The 15,140-nt window shown below is 38.8% G+C and overlaps 1 protein-coding gene across 13 annotated transcripts in view; it reads right to left on the bottom strand.

Annotated features, from left to right (window-relative positions):
• CTNNA2 (catenin alpha 2) overlaps positions 1 to 15,140 on the bottom strand; it is a 463,302-nt gene that overhangs the window by 62,230 nt on the left and 385,932 nt on the right. For all 13 annotated transcript variants that reach the window (XM_068189021.1, XM_068189024.1, XM_068189023.1 and 10 more), the window contains 2 exons: positions 1,156 to 1,248; positions 734 to 890 (listed from right to left, as the gene is read on the bottom strand). In XM_068189021.1, the coding sequence (XP_068045122.1) occupies positions 734 to 890; positions 1,156 to 1,248 (250 nt within the window). The remainder of the gene's footprint in view (positions 1 to 733; positions 891 to 1,155; positions 1,249 to 15,140) is intronic.

Genomic DNA, 15,140 nt, shown 5'->3' on the forward strand with positions numbered 1-15,140 from the left:
ACTCTCATGAAGTTTGGCTCTTCTTAGATATTTGAGTAAGCAAAGCCCTCTTGGCACACTCTATGTCCTTACTCACACAATGAAATTCACCCTTCTAAGAAAAATAGGAAAATGAGTTTTCTGCAGCAGAAATTAACCCACCATGCACCACTTTGCAACTACAGCATTCACTGGGTATGATCAAATTATAACAATACACTCTGCCACAAGCTGGAGCACTTTAGCAGGAGGATGGAGAAAAGACTGTGACCCAGGGCCAGTGTCCTTCTCCTCTCCATCCCTTCTTTACCCTCCCAACCCAAACCATCCCTCTCCATCCCTTCTTTACCCTCCCAACCCCAACCATCCTGTGATTCTGTAAAGTCCACTTTTCCTCCTCTTGCTCACAACTGCACAAGGGTTCCAACAGTTTCTACAAATACTCTCAGCCTGTAACAGGTCTGAAACACATTTTTAGAAGGTGGGCAAAGCCCTACTTTGTGCCTGAGTTGGAACAAAGCTTCTCTAGGAATAGAAGCACAAAGAGGTGCTATTTTCTGGGAGGTGAAGAGCCAACCATTGCTTCCAGGGATTAATTAACATTTCGTGGTTGGTCCTACTGAGTACAGAAGATCAGCATTCCAATACAGACAGACTGCACTCATGATGCTTTAGTAATTACAGCTTTTATCTGCTCTGACCCAGTGCTTTACTTTAGGAGCATATTTTTGGAAAAGTCTCTTGACCCCAGTACCTGAAACAGAGAGGAAATCATCCACTGAAGTGATGTCGTCGACAGCCTCAGTGAGAACTCGCACCTGTTTCTCCCACTGGTCCTTAAACACGTCCATGTTGTCCTGGGCTACTTTGCTCTGGGGTCTGGCAGCCAACGTGAGTGCAGCATTAATTACCTGTGAGTCAAAGCCATTTGTCAGAGGACTGGTAATTTGGTAATTTTTTTTTTTTTTTTTTTGCAAGGCAAAGAGCAAATAGATTATGGACTGTGCTAAAAATACAGGATACAACCCATTTGATATGAAGGGTCTCAAGATATGGATGTATTTTTCACATTTCATGGAAATCAGGCAATGACAAAGACAAGGTTGTGTTCTTCTTCTAATGCTTTTAAGTGCTAAAAGACTTCTCAAGTACTTTTTGGCAGGAATCTTCACTCACCTGTGGGCACAGACTATCAATCTGTGTGGCTGCCATACGGACTAACTTCACACCTTCCTCATTATTGGAGATCGAACAGGCCAGATTTGCAACCTGCAATGAAATCATGAAATCATCAGGATGAGAATCAAGTTTTAGGCAAGTGAAGCATTTCATACCTGGCTCTGCTCTTATTAAGCTTTGCCTGAAATGAAAGAGTTTTTTACAAAGAGGAATAATTCATCTTCTGTGCTGGTGAACAGAAACCCGTGTAGATTATTTCCTTACTAGCAAACTGAACTACCCATCTTCTTTAGATTTTTCTCAGAATTTTCCTTCACTGTCAAGTGTTTCAAATCCTCTTCTATAACTTGAAAATTATCTGCTGAGAAGTCATTCAGGGAATGCAGAACATCCAGACATTTATCTGTACATTTCATCTTCTCAGTTTCTTTTTCCTCTTATGAACTACATTCATTATTAATATAGGCTCATCCATACACTCTGAGCTTGGCCAAAGGAAGGGTTTTTGATGTCCTAACACACAGAATCATATTTTCAACCCATAATCAAAACTGATACTAGGCAGTTATATATCTCTCAAATATCTTCATTGTTTCTGATGGTTTTGTGCATATTAAAATAATTTTAATTTTCAGGTGGACTTCTTTATTTCTATGTGTTTGTCTGCCCCAGAGTAAGATATCCATTAGTAACAGTAAAGTAACTTAGAGATGTGAAATAATTCTGTTGAAACCTTGTTCTGTAATATACATCTGAAGATCTCATTCAAAGATCTTTAAATCCACATTTACTTGCCCTGGCACAGATTTGGGAAATCTGAGCCTCTAAGACTGAAGGCTATTTGGATAAGATAAAGACTTGGAGAGATACCTGAATGAGATCTCGAAATCAGACCACATCTCCAGACACAGCAGAGCTGCATCTCTTTGGCTTGAATTCAAGTGGAGGAGCATGTTCTCCCAGCTCTTCCAAAAAATTAATTCCCAAAAGCTTTGTGCCAGCTCCATGAATTTTCCAAACAGCAATTCATATCCCAGTGCACACTGTGATATTTAAATCACTAAGGTACATTTTGGAATGGGGGTATACAGGATATTTTTTAATCATCCAAAATTATGGCTCTTTATTCTAATCTTCATTAAAACAAACTTGTAAAATTTTAAATATGCCTCCTTGATATTATTCACTGTGCCTGAAGGCATAGCTATCAGTTGGAAATGATTCATGAATTAGTTCAAATGCCCCCATCTTCCCAATTTTCCTCCAGTCTCCCCTTGTGGTATTAATCTGTTCTCATCTGCAGTGCACATCCCTGCCTTAGCCCTGATCCATCTGTTCTGCACAGAACCTATTTCACTTCCAGTTCTGCGCAGCGTGGTTTGCATAAATCACAGTGCCAAAGCCCAGGCAAGAAAAGAACCCAAGGCTTCAAAGAGTCTTGCAGGCATTTCCTAGTCAAGATTTTATCATAATGTTGTGATTTTTGTTTTCATTTCATGATGAGACAAATGAGTTGGTCTGTTTGTTAACAGCCTTACAGCCCTCATGTCAAAAACATTCTCCTGAGATGACATCTTCCAATTAATTTACCATTTTCTGTAGTCACTTCTTTGCACACATCAAACAAAACTCTTTCATCTTCACCAGAAACAACAGCTAAGCAGGATAATATTTATAATTCATTAACATGAGTGGAAATTACAGACTTTAAAAACTAGTAAATGATATTAAGTTTAGCAAGAGCCACCTTCCTGTATTGGAACTAAGTGGCTTTTCAGACTGCCCTTATATTTTGGGATTAACACAATGAGAACTTGTCCCAAGGCTTCAGATGTAACATTTACATTTTTGCAGATAGAAATATGTGACTGAAGGGGGGCTGGGTGTCATGAAATGGCCATCAAACTATGAAGCAGCTCTTTGAGTTCCTCTGGAAGGGAGCAATGCAGAAATAATCAGCGAAAATGAAACTTAGTTATTCTCTGTGTCTGTTAATTAGTCTTTAAATAGAATCTGATGAGATTATATTTGGATGTTGCAAAGTTCCCTGTTTTTCTGAGAAGGATACAGACACGACCAGAGAAGTATTTTTTCCCTTTTTTATAAAGTAGAGTTCAGCACATTGTTCTGGGTGTTGCTATCAACACAAGAGTACAAATGTAATTATTGCTCCATTAAACATATATCAAAGAGCATTATGGTGTTCTGTTTAAAAGAAATAATGCTACACATCATGTATAACCCTAAGTTTAATAGTTTCTGTGGTATATTTCAAGCCTTGCATAAATACAGCCGTGCATCATCAGCAGTCAGGCAGCAATACTATTCCACAATCCAGCAGGGAGTGTGCAAGCCTGCACCACTGCAAAATCTGATTATGTCAAATAAACATGGAGATAAGCAAATTCCACAATGGCAGATGCAATCTGGATAAAATTGAATTCAGCACTACAAACCTATGACTTTACCCAAAACTTAATTTTTAAAAGATGGCAAGAAATAGCCTTTACTTGCTCAAGCCTGAGTTTCAGTGCATAAGCATGGATCTGTGAAACATCACAAGCCTTAGGTGCACTCAATCACCAAATACCTCACTTTTTAATTACTTTGATTGACTTTGTTATCAAATACACAGTCAAGTCACCATCAATTAATATTCTTGCCACAGCAAGGTCCACATGCATGCTCTCACTTGATAGAAACCACAAGGTAATTCCTCCTCCTTAAGCTTATTATAAATTCAGCAACTTCAGATATTTTTCCTACCCAAAACTATGAATAAAAAAATTAATATACAATTGCACCCCACTTAGCTAACTGGACGAGGTGCCAGACTGATCCCTTTGGACAATGGATTAAAAAAGGGAGGGCCCTTCCAGGAGCTGCTCCTGCTTGACTCGTCCTCTAGATGTGTCTGGTGTATTACAGCTGCCCCTGGTGATTGTTGAAAAAGGTATTAGTGAAATAAAAGGTTTTCCTGGTGCATTATAACTTTTTTGGCACGGGTGTATTTAATAGAACATGTTTTGTGAAGAACACAGACACTTTTGAGGGTGGGAATTTCCTTGATGTGCCACTCCTGGGCTGGATGGAGCAGACAGCTTGGAAAGGAAAATAAAAAGGCTGTGTATTAGTGCAGCTGCCAATTTACCAGAACTTTGATTTGAAGCCTTTACCTTTGCACTTCAAATGCTCTGTCTCCACCAAAGCATTGGAGGGGAAGTTTCCTGAGAGGCTATGGAGCCAACTAGGTAGTTAATTTATTTTCTTTTTTTTTTACTGTTTACAAAGTACCTTGAGAACACTGAATTTGATGAGTGCCTAAACAGAATTTAAGATTGTATTGTGATCAATGTGAACTGTCTGAAGAGTACTTATATCAAGGAACACATTTTAAATACCAAAATCAATGAACTGTGAATCATTCTCAAAAATACGTGGAGAAGTTAATACCAGTGAAACTGCTGCGTAGATGAACATTATAGTCCTGAATTTCAGGTCTGCTAAGCTGCTCTTTTACCATCAAAACAACTGCTGAATGCCTTAAACCTGTCCTGCAAGAGCACAGAGAGGTAATGAGCAAGAAGGTAAACATCCAGCTCCAGTGATGCTGTATTTTTCTGTAATCACCAAATCCACTGAAGCAATCCTAGAATTGGGGATGTGAAAAAGCAGGAACCAACTCCTCTATATGAATTTCTATCAGTGGCACTGACAGCCCAAGATGCATTTCTGCCCCATGCCAGTATCTGTCTTTAATCATGCAAGGAGTTCCATTAGTTTCAGTTATTTAAAATACATATAGAACCAGTTCCTATAAAATGTATCTGTCTGTATTTCCTATAAAATGCATCTGTCTGTAATTTTCTTTTTTTATTTCAGCCTCAGCTTCTGGCTGGATAGCAGATTGGGGTGGAGAATGACTTTATTTCTAATGCAACATTTTATTACTCTTTGTGGTGGCCTTAGGAGACGAAAATTTTATTTCTGCCACAAAATTGTACTCCAAACTACAAAAGCAATCAAGGATCTTTCATATCAATTTACTTCATTTTTACACTGATTAAAATCAGGTGTAGCTACCTTTTATTGTGGTTTTAAATGAGACTATTTCAATTTTTTACTTGAGCCCTTTCTATTATTAAAGGTAACTATGACTATCAAGATGTATTGTGCTCTTCTGCCTACCAAAATCCACTGTCTTCTGGTTCAAAATTAAATTCAAAGATTTAACGTGGCCATTTGGAATTCAGCCTAAGTGAAAAGGTCCAAAAGAAAAATCTATTGCTTAGAGCAAAAATGTAAAAAAAGGGAAGAGTATAAGCTGCACCAAAGAGCAACAGCAACACAAAAGCTGCAGAATATCCTATTTTTTAACATTTTCCTTTCATTCTTTTTTTCTCACCATAAATTGCTTACAAGAAATGACACTGAAAAGGCTCTGCTCAGCTTCCCCAGTCATTTAACCATTCAAAGGTAGAAAATCTATTTCTATTTTAGTTTCTTAGTTCTCCATATTTTTTGTAAATATGTCATTTCTTCTTAAATAGTTTTATTCACATTTTTCTGTTTATGCAATTTATGTTTTCGCTGTAATTAACTGGTGGAATTAATAGGAAGAAAAAAAAATTGCAAGAAATTATTCTTTATTTAGGAAAATGCAGAGTAATTTACACGAACCCAAGACACTGGTAAACTCATATGTCTACAGCACACATTTGAGAAGCTGAAACTTTTGAGTGCTTCAGCTTGAGTTGAAGGTGGTTTAAGTCAGAGCCTTCTGCAGCACTCACAGGGGACTAAAGCCAAGCAAATAATCAATTACCATGTTCAGCTGATAAGACGTAGCTTGCTGAGCTGTGGTAGCTCAACTATTTGTAATTATTTATCCATTCACTTAGTAATTTCTCCAGATATTGCTTCAATCTCTGAATCCTTAAAAATTCTGACATATATTAATGTTGGTACTGCTGTAGGCAGCCCAGTGATATTCATGGAGCCACAAACAAGAGATTTTTTTTTCTAAAGGAGAGCAGAGTTGAAGCCAAGTTATCCAAATCTACTTATTTATCCTCGCTGCACTCACTCAAGCATTCTATTATGAGCAAAACTCTATTTATCACTGGACAGGATGTTTTTGCACATACACAAACAAGTGCCAAAAAAATCAAAATGTCACTGAGAGTACACATTGCAGCAGATTCCTGTTCCTCACCATGCTCTGCAGCGCCAGCTTGTACTGCCATGAAAATATGAGACTGTGGCTTCTCCCTCCCAGCCTATTCCATATGGCATGGGGGGAACCTCATACTGGATAATATGGCCAATTTTCCCTCATTTATATCAACCAGTCACTTCTCTAACTAAGAGATGGATTTTTAAGTTATATTTCACATCTATTAAATAATCTAACTGCATGCAAAGCAGTAAAAAAAGGCATTTCTTTTATAAATTAATAATGACATGATTTACCGAGTTTGATGTTTGCCTTGAAAATTTCTAGCACCAAACCCTGAACATATTCAACATGAACTGGTATATGTATCTAAGGAGATTGGTACCAGCAGGATGTTAGAAAGCTACAGAGCACATCAAGCAAACAGTTGAATGTTTTATTTCATGTCTTATATGCTGCCCACTGAACCTATGAAAAGCTCTTTTCACTCTCAAAAGGTCAACAGCATTTTCTCTCGTACTTACTACAGGAATGAGGCTTTTCCACTCACTCCAACTCCCTTCACACCTGCTCTGTGTCAGATTTAGTTGGAAGAGCTTTAAAAGATTTCTTCTTTTGGTAATGTTCCAAGTACCTCAGACTTCAATAAATTCAGCAGGTCTTCGTCTGAGGTTTTTGAAGGAAACCTAAGAGCGTTGGAAGCCTCATGTGTACAGAAAGCTCAACTCTAAATGAAAAGATCCTAATTTTAGCCTATTTCAATGAAGTGGTGTTAAATAATTCTGAAATTCCTTCATTTCCCAAGACCATTCTGGTGCATGCCACAATTATGGCCTATAGGATGGAATAAAAGGGAGATCAAAAATGAAGTACCTTGAAAAGTCCTTCTACTTAACTATTTTCATAACTGAAAAGAAGCCAGCTTTTGCTCATGTTTAATTATAGAGCTGCCAGCGAAGAACAGAAGAAAAAGGTATCATATTATGTTTGATCTTTTAATATCAGACAATAATAATGATTTCAGATATAAATAAAAAAAATAGTAGAAGTAAATACCATCTCTTCTTTTCTTTCCTTTCTCTTCATATATGGAATTTGATAACAAAACTCTGTCTTCCCAAAAACAGGGCAAGTTTCTACATCACATTGATGAGCCTCAACTGTGATAAATGTGCCTGATTGCAAACTCCTTACTGTGTCTAAAGACCTCCTAGAAGATGAGTGGGGCAATCTCTGATTTTAAACCATCTTTCCAGGTCATTGTGATTTCTCAGCAGGATCATCCCAAGAATTCTCTATAGAAAACAGGAGAAAGCAAATTGATTAAAGAAAAAAGCAGGTGATTGTCTCAGGGCATTTCTCCAACTTAAACCTGAGAAAAATAATTCTGGAAATTACTTCCATTTCAGTTTTACTTCACTTTCATTTGTAAAATTATTCAAGCAATGCTGCTGGACACTTGCAGTGGACACTGCCCAGAACTATCAACTGCATTCTCAGCTGGAACCAATGGGCCTGACAGCAACTGCCCCAGCTCCTACCTGAGGATCCAATCTCACCATTAAAAATCCAGGCCCACATCTGTCAGGAATTCTCTGTTCCACTGAATCTCCAAATAGCTTGAAGTTCAGGGACTTTAAAAAAGTGGGTGTGGATGTTAATCCCCAGAGCTGAGACCACTGGAAATGCTTTGTGCCATGACTGAAAACTCCCTTGGGAATTATGGATGGTCCTCCCTTGTTTTCTTAAGGGTGTGTCTGTGAGCCATTCATCTGGAATAGAACTAGGTGAGAGAAGCAGTGGGGAGCCCAGAGATGAGGGCAGCAGGAAAGGGCTTCCCTCCTCAGGTTCACTCCCCCAGGAGCTGGGAAGCAGAGAGGGGCACTCAGCTTCCTCCCTTCAATGATTTGCTCACTACCTTGACATAATTTCTGAATTTTCTCTCTATTCATGTGTACCCACTGCTGAAGAAATAAACAGCAAACAGCTGGAGTAAGCCAAGAAGAAGAGCAGGACTTAGTTAAGACCAGATTTGTACTTTAATTTTAACTGGCCTTGAGAAATAGAGCATTGCACTGATAGAATGCAGCCAGTCTTTCTCCTGCTAGAAAGCAGCTTGTTAAGATGCAGGGGATCTGTTCCCTGTTGCTCATCTATTCAGGTGGACCATGGAGTAGATACCCTCTTCTAAACCATGCCACTCACATGATTGCTGAGTTTAGATAGTCTAGCTAAAAGTGATTAATTTCATTTACTGACTTTCTGAGTTACAGGTAAAACTGCATTTTACATCATATTGGTACACCTTTTTTTTCCTTTCACAGAAAACAAAGGTAAAATGCCCAACTACAAAAATTCCTTCTGTACAGGTCAGAGACCAGAGACCCATCTCAGTGCTTTTTCACCTCTGTTAGCAGGATTGGGTTACTTTTCTTTTTAATTTGATAATAAGTAAAGGATTTCAGACACTATTCCATCATTACTGGTCTATTCACAGTGAAACACCAGGGAACAAAGAATGCAGAGGAGCACAACAAAAATGACAGCACTATCTCTGAAATGTCATAGACACATTGTCACACACAACAGAACCTCTCCCCAACAGTAACTGTTAAGTTCCAAAGTGTGCAAAAAGGCCTAAACAATTTCTTAGTTTGGCATATCAACAAAACTCGGGAACTTTTGTGTATTAATCCTTTCTGGTCAATTTGCAACCAAGGCCACTGCTACTAAAACTCATCATGAATTATGAGCAATGGATCCTGAAATATCCAAGGAGCAAGAGGGCAGCTGGTGTCCTATGGAAAGAAGATTTACAACACTGCAATGTGTGTGAGTCGACCCCATAAAGCAATTTTGACAACATACCCCTGGCAGTGCTGTAATTAATAGATATTAATAGCAAGTAGTTACCAAAGCAATCCGTCTATCTAATAACAGTCCACTATTTTGGCAAACTGCTCAGTGACCCTGGGACATGGATGCATGCCTGACTAGGCTGTGATAATTAAATGTTAGTTATATTATCAGGGAGCTGTATTTTGACAGCTGTTGAAGAAAAAGAGGGGACTGTGTTGGAACTCAGAAAAGTTCAAGACATTAACAGAAGCTCTGAAGGCATTAACAGTGTGATATCAGACACCCCAGGGTATAAACAAAGCACAAATTATAATCACTGATCCCTAAAGAAACATAACTTGCAGGTTGGATAGAACCAACTTCATTTAGCTGACCAGTATGGATGGAGCTGAACTTGGCAGGGGATGCAAAGAACAATGAGGGCTTGTAGAGGTCCTTCAGCCAGAAAAGGAAGGTCACAGGAAGTGCATCCCACCTGATAAGCAAGACTGGCAAACTGGCAACAGTTTGAACGGAAGAAATGGAGGTACCCAACAACTTCTTTTGCCTCAGTGTTCAATAGTAACCTCTCTTCCCAAAGGAGGGACTGCAAGGCAGGGACTGGGGGAGCAAAGTCCCTCCTGCTGACACAGAAATGAGGTTTGAGACCAGCTGAGGAACCCAAACATGCACAAGTCCATGGGATCCAACGAGATGCACCCCAGAGTGCTGAGGGAATTGGCTGATGCAGTTGCCAAGCCACCTTCCATCATATCCACCAAGTCATGGCAGTCAGGGCAAGTCCCAGGTGGCTGGAAAAAGGGCAACATTGCTCCCATCTTTAAAAAGGGCTGAAAGGAGGACCCTGGGAGCTGACCCTCTCAGCCTCACCTCTGTGCCTGGGAAAATCCTGGAACAGATGCTCCTAGAAGCTCTGCTAAGGCACATGGAGAACAGGGAGGTGATTCAGGACAGCCAGCACAGCTTCGCCAGTGGCCAGCACAGCTTTGCCAGTGGCCAGCAGGCTGAGGGAGGTGCTTTTACCTCTCTGCCCTGCTCAGGTGAGACCACACCTGCAGAGATCAGCACAGAGAAGATGTGGACCTGTTGGACTGAGTCCAGAGGAGAGCCACAGAAACAGAGGGCTGATTTCCTTCCTAGGGGTGAGTGAAGACGTTTCATTTGGAGTGGTATTTTAAAGGATCACAAAATCCCACTCAGAGAAAGACTGATTTTACATGAACCCCATTTTTGTGCATGAATAGTTTATGAAATATTTTAAAAATTATTCATTAATGGCTCAATGGGAATGCAAAACTAAGTCATCTGCCCAGAACCAGAATGTGTAGACAAGGCAACAGAACTGGATGTTCCCTTTCCCATTCCTCCTGTCAGCTTTAACCCTGGCATGGAGAGAGCTCAAATTGGCTCAAAACATCACTTAGTTTACTTGTCTGCTTAGCAGCCCTGTCTTCTGCTAATAAATCGCCTTTTCTCTCAGAAAAGTGATATTTATGCTAATTATCCTTACAATAAGACTGTCTGACACCAAAATAACAAACATCCAGAGTATTTTGCAGAAAAGCTGTATGTTGACAAGAGGTATTTTCCACGTCTTGTATTGTAAAAAACTCATCAATCCATTATTCCTGACTTTAGTCATGTCACTGTCCATCTTTTTTGTATGACCAGAGAAATACATTTCTTAAATATAGTTGTTTACCAGCAGCTGCATTTATACCAGCAAGGTAAACACAGACCTGAGCATCTGCACACATTCATCCCCCTTTTTTCAACTACAAACATAATCCTAGGCAGAGTTTTACCCTGAATTACCTCTTCTCTATTACACATGGTCTCTCTCATACCTATAAAAAAGATGTTGGCCAGAAAGATGTCACTGAGAAACCTTGATGTGCTCTTGAAGATATGAAAATGGGCTGAGAAAAACTGCTTTTATATTAAAGTTTCTCCCCATCTGAAATGGGGAATATATTAAAAAAAATCCCCACAGTATTAATTATTCAATGTGCTTGGACACGTATCCTCAAATTATAATTTCTCCTAATTGAAGACTGCACTCTTAAGGGGTTTTGCACAGAATTTTGGTTTTGTTATAGTAAACATGGAAATTTTCATCTTAGTTGTGAACTCAGTCATGTTTATTTGACTAAAAACTCTGAGCCAGTCTTACATTTTTGTCCCAGCTGTCACATGTTTGCAGTTATGTGTATGAAAGCTGATTACCTTTGCAAAGGATCATTAGCTGAAAAACACCCAAAACCATCTCAACAAAACCCAGATTATTTATTGTGTATTACAGTTATGTTTTTGACTTTTTCTGTGGCTCCTCAAGAAAAAAGGTATATGAATGCAGCTAACAAACAACTACTTTTTAATGAGATTTTTATATCAAGAGCTCTTCATGTGACTTTCGGAATTAAACAAAGAATGGAAACAAACATATATTTAAGAAATCAATACTGACATCAAAATTCTAAACAGAACTGCAGATACCTGTAATTCACTGTGCTTTGATTTATACTCCTCCTGGCACGCAGAGATGACAATAATAAGTCAATTGTCTCTGCTGTTAGTTTTAATGGCAATAGCACTACGAGTTTGGGATTTTTGGAAATTGCCATTTGAAAGTCAAGGGCCAGTAGGTCCATGATGAAGCTGCAGAGAGTCTCTCCAGCAGTCCACCTTAGTAGTTTTTTTAAGCTTTTGATTAATTTAATTCAAAAGAACAGAAAAGCCTCAGTGAAAATTAAATTCAATGAAAAACTAAAATTTAACAAAAATTAAATTTCAGTCAAAGCAGGCAACTGTTTTGAGCACATAAACCTTATCATCCTCCTAATGCCTCACTGAGGAAAGAGTTTAACTCATGGCCCACACTGGGGAATCTGAGTAGCTGAGAAATTTCTTAAAATCTGTGGGAAAACTTCACTTGGATCTGACACTTGACCACAAACTACAAATCTCTAAGAAACCATGATTCATCCTGTCTGGTGTTTACAGAGCTGTTTTCTGAGAGAAGAAAATCCTTCTTCCTACAAAACCACAGCAAGAACTGCACACCTGAAGAACCTCTGACTGGGAAGCAGGAGAATTTGGGTACATGAGCACAGCCTTGGAGACGGAAGATGCTTCAATTTGCTTCCACAGAGCCTCCTGACCATTGGGATAATCTGAAATTAACACTTTTAACATCAGCCTGGATGTCTGAAACCCTGCACTGGGCCAAGGAGTAGCTCCAGCACTTTGGCTTCAGGTTTGTGTAAGAACCTCTTAGTAAATCACCTTTAAAATTAGCCACTGGAGAAAGAATGATGAGAGTATGTTTCCCCACTGTGTTATTGGGAAGTTATCTTTCATCACACTACAGGTCATCATTCAATTTTCCAAGAACTTTTTTTAGATTAAATGATTTCTGAGTTGTCAACCTGAAACAGGAAAAAAATAAAAAAGTAAAAAAAAAAAAAAAAAGAAAATTCAAAGACATATACAATGAAATAGAGCATTATTAAGTCTTCTCTCATTCTGCTTTGAGAATTGATAATTTCACTCAATAAAATGTCCAGGTAAGGTGATGGATGCTACCTGTATTTATTCATTTTTTTAACCCACAGATTGCCCATGTGTGAAGCAGGTGGGGAATAACCCCCTGCCCTTCCTTTGGAGGAGGCAAATCAAATTGATTTCAATGTTGGGAACACTGTGGCTAAGTCTGATTAATTTTTACAGGAGAGCAGATACCACAGAACATCCATGTCTCTGCACTGACATTAATACAATACTACCACGAGTTGTGGAAATTGGAGCTGAAAGGAAACCAAGCAGATGATGCTCCGGTCTGAAGGCAGGATCAGCTGTGCCTGAAGCACTGCTGGCAGGTGTTTGTTTCACTTAGAGCCTGCACTGATAGCAGTTGTATGGATTTCTGTACATGGAACATTTAATTAGGGAAAACAAACAGCAGCAGTGTGTGATGGGGTCAGATTTACTGCACCAACTGCAAGGAGTGTGCAGCAGTCTGTGCTCAGGGCCCATTCAAATGTATATTAAGAGACTGAGCAAGGAAAGCAACAGGAAAATAAAAACCCCAACCCAATAAACACCTCTGCACATTTCTCCTTTGCAGACTCTCTGTGAGCTAAACTAGGTCTGATCTGTTCAAATTTGTGAGTGAAGAGAACAAGGAAAAGTCACATTTACCTACTGTACAGAATATTTGCATCCATTAGGACTGTTTTTGCCTATAGTAAATAAGGACCTTTAAAAAATAACCAAAGAATAAACCAAAAAACCCTTAAAATGGGATATACCAAGAAGATACCACCAGTGGAGATGACATTTTAAGCTAAAAAAAGTTTTGACATCCCTTTCTACTGTCTTTTTTGAATGCGCATTTCTGTGCTTGGAACGTGACCCAAAGGATTATTGGTTGAGTCTAAAAATTAATCTTTTAAATTGAATTGCCACATGTTACCCAGGTTCTTACAATATCTTTATGCATTTGTAAGATCAAAGAAAAAATAAACCTAAAACATATATTTGAAGGATTTATCTTTCTCTCAGAGAACTTCTTAGTATCATCAGAACAGGTGACATGCTGGTGGCTCTGATGTGTTTAATGTGTTATTGCTGTCTCCACTCAGATGTCTGTAATAGCTCAGACTCCCCAAACAATGCAAAAATAATGATGAAAGTTCCATCACTACTCAAGTTATTTAAAGTGGATTGCAGTCAACTCAACTCTGAAAACCAATCCCTGTTCTTAAAGTGAGAAACAGCAATAGAAGCCCTGAACACATTAAAAAAGTTAGCAAGTTTTAGACATGAATTCTTTAAGTTATGTGTGTGGGAGCAATAGATAAAAGGGGGTCAAGTGAAGCTGCAAACAAACAATTCAGCACTCACACTGTAAAGGTTCTATTCATTGTCTCACTCAGTAATTCTCAATAAAGACACAACCCCATCCAGCCTCACACAAAATGATGGAGCCTCTTCTCTCAATCCATCCCCTGAGACAAAGCTGGAGTTCCTCAGCTCATGTAGAGCAGCAAAGCTGCAGTGATTTACTCCAGCCCTGGCTCCTGGAACACACTCTGCTCTATGAAGTGTAGCTTTGAAAAACTGAGGTAGAAATGAATTCCACAATCAATCCACCAACAATACCAAGTGTTTCTGTGCTTTCACGTCTCCATCTGCACAATGGCATTCCAGAATGTTCAAGACACTCTATGTAGAAGTGTCTCTGTAGTGCCACTCCATGTACTGAAATGAATAATAAAATAGTATTTTCTCAATGTGACAATTGATCACCAAAGCTTTTCTTTCAGTGGCATGAACAAGGCATGATTTGCTGGCCAAAGAGCATGTCAAAGTCTATATAAAAAATGTATATAGCATTGCTACCAGAAAAAATTAGTAATGTATGACAGAAATACATCAATCCTATATCCTTATTCTTCTAACCCACAACTCTTTAATGGCTAATGTGTTATGTATTCACTGAACAGCCATCAGCATACATTTGCACTACCACAAACTGAATTTATTCATCTAGCTGCACAGAGGGATTTGTTAGTTATTGGGGGTCAGTGAACACAGCTTTATAAACTGATATTGAACAGGAAGGAACTGCATTAGAATGAAGCCAGAATAACAATAAGCCAAAGAGTCAGGTGAGAATTTTTTGCTTCAGGTCTTAAATACACTTTTTTTCCTACTGTCAAGAAGCTAATGATATATATCTATACATATATGTGTGTGTGTGTGTATTTAAAATCTTTTTTTTTTTCCATTACTATTTTGTTTAGCTCTTTAAAGCCTTTGACAGGTGCTGTGCCACAGGGGTTCCTCCCAGTGACAATAGGTCCCAAAAGGCATCATGTGCTCCAACTTCTCACTGCTAAAAGCTTTATTCCTATTTTTTCCTCTGTCTTTCTCCAAAAATGTG

Source organism: Anomalospiza imberbis, chromosome 4 (assembly GCF_031753505.1).
Source record: "Anomalospiza imberbis isolate Cuckoo-Finch-1a 21T00152 chromosome 4, ASM3175350v1, whole genome shotgun sequence".
Classification (NCBI taxonomy): domain Eukaryota; kingdom Metazoa; phylum Chordata; class Aves; order Passeriformes; family Viduidae; genus Anomalospiza; species Anomalospiza imberbis.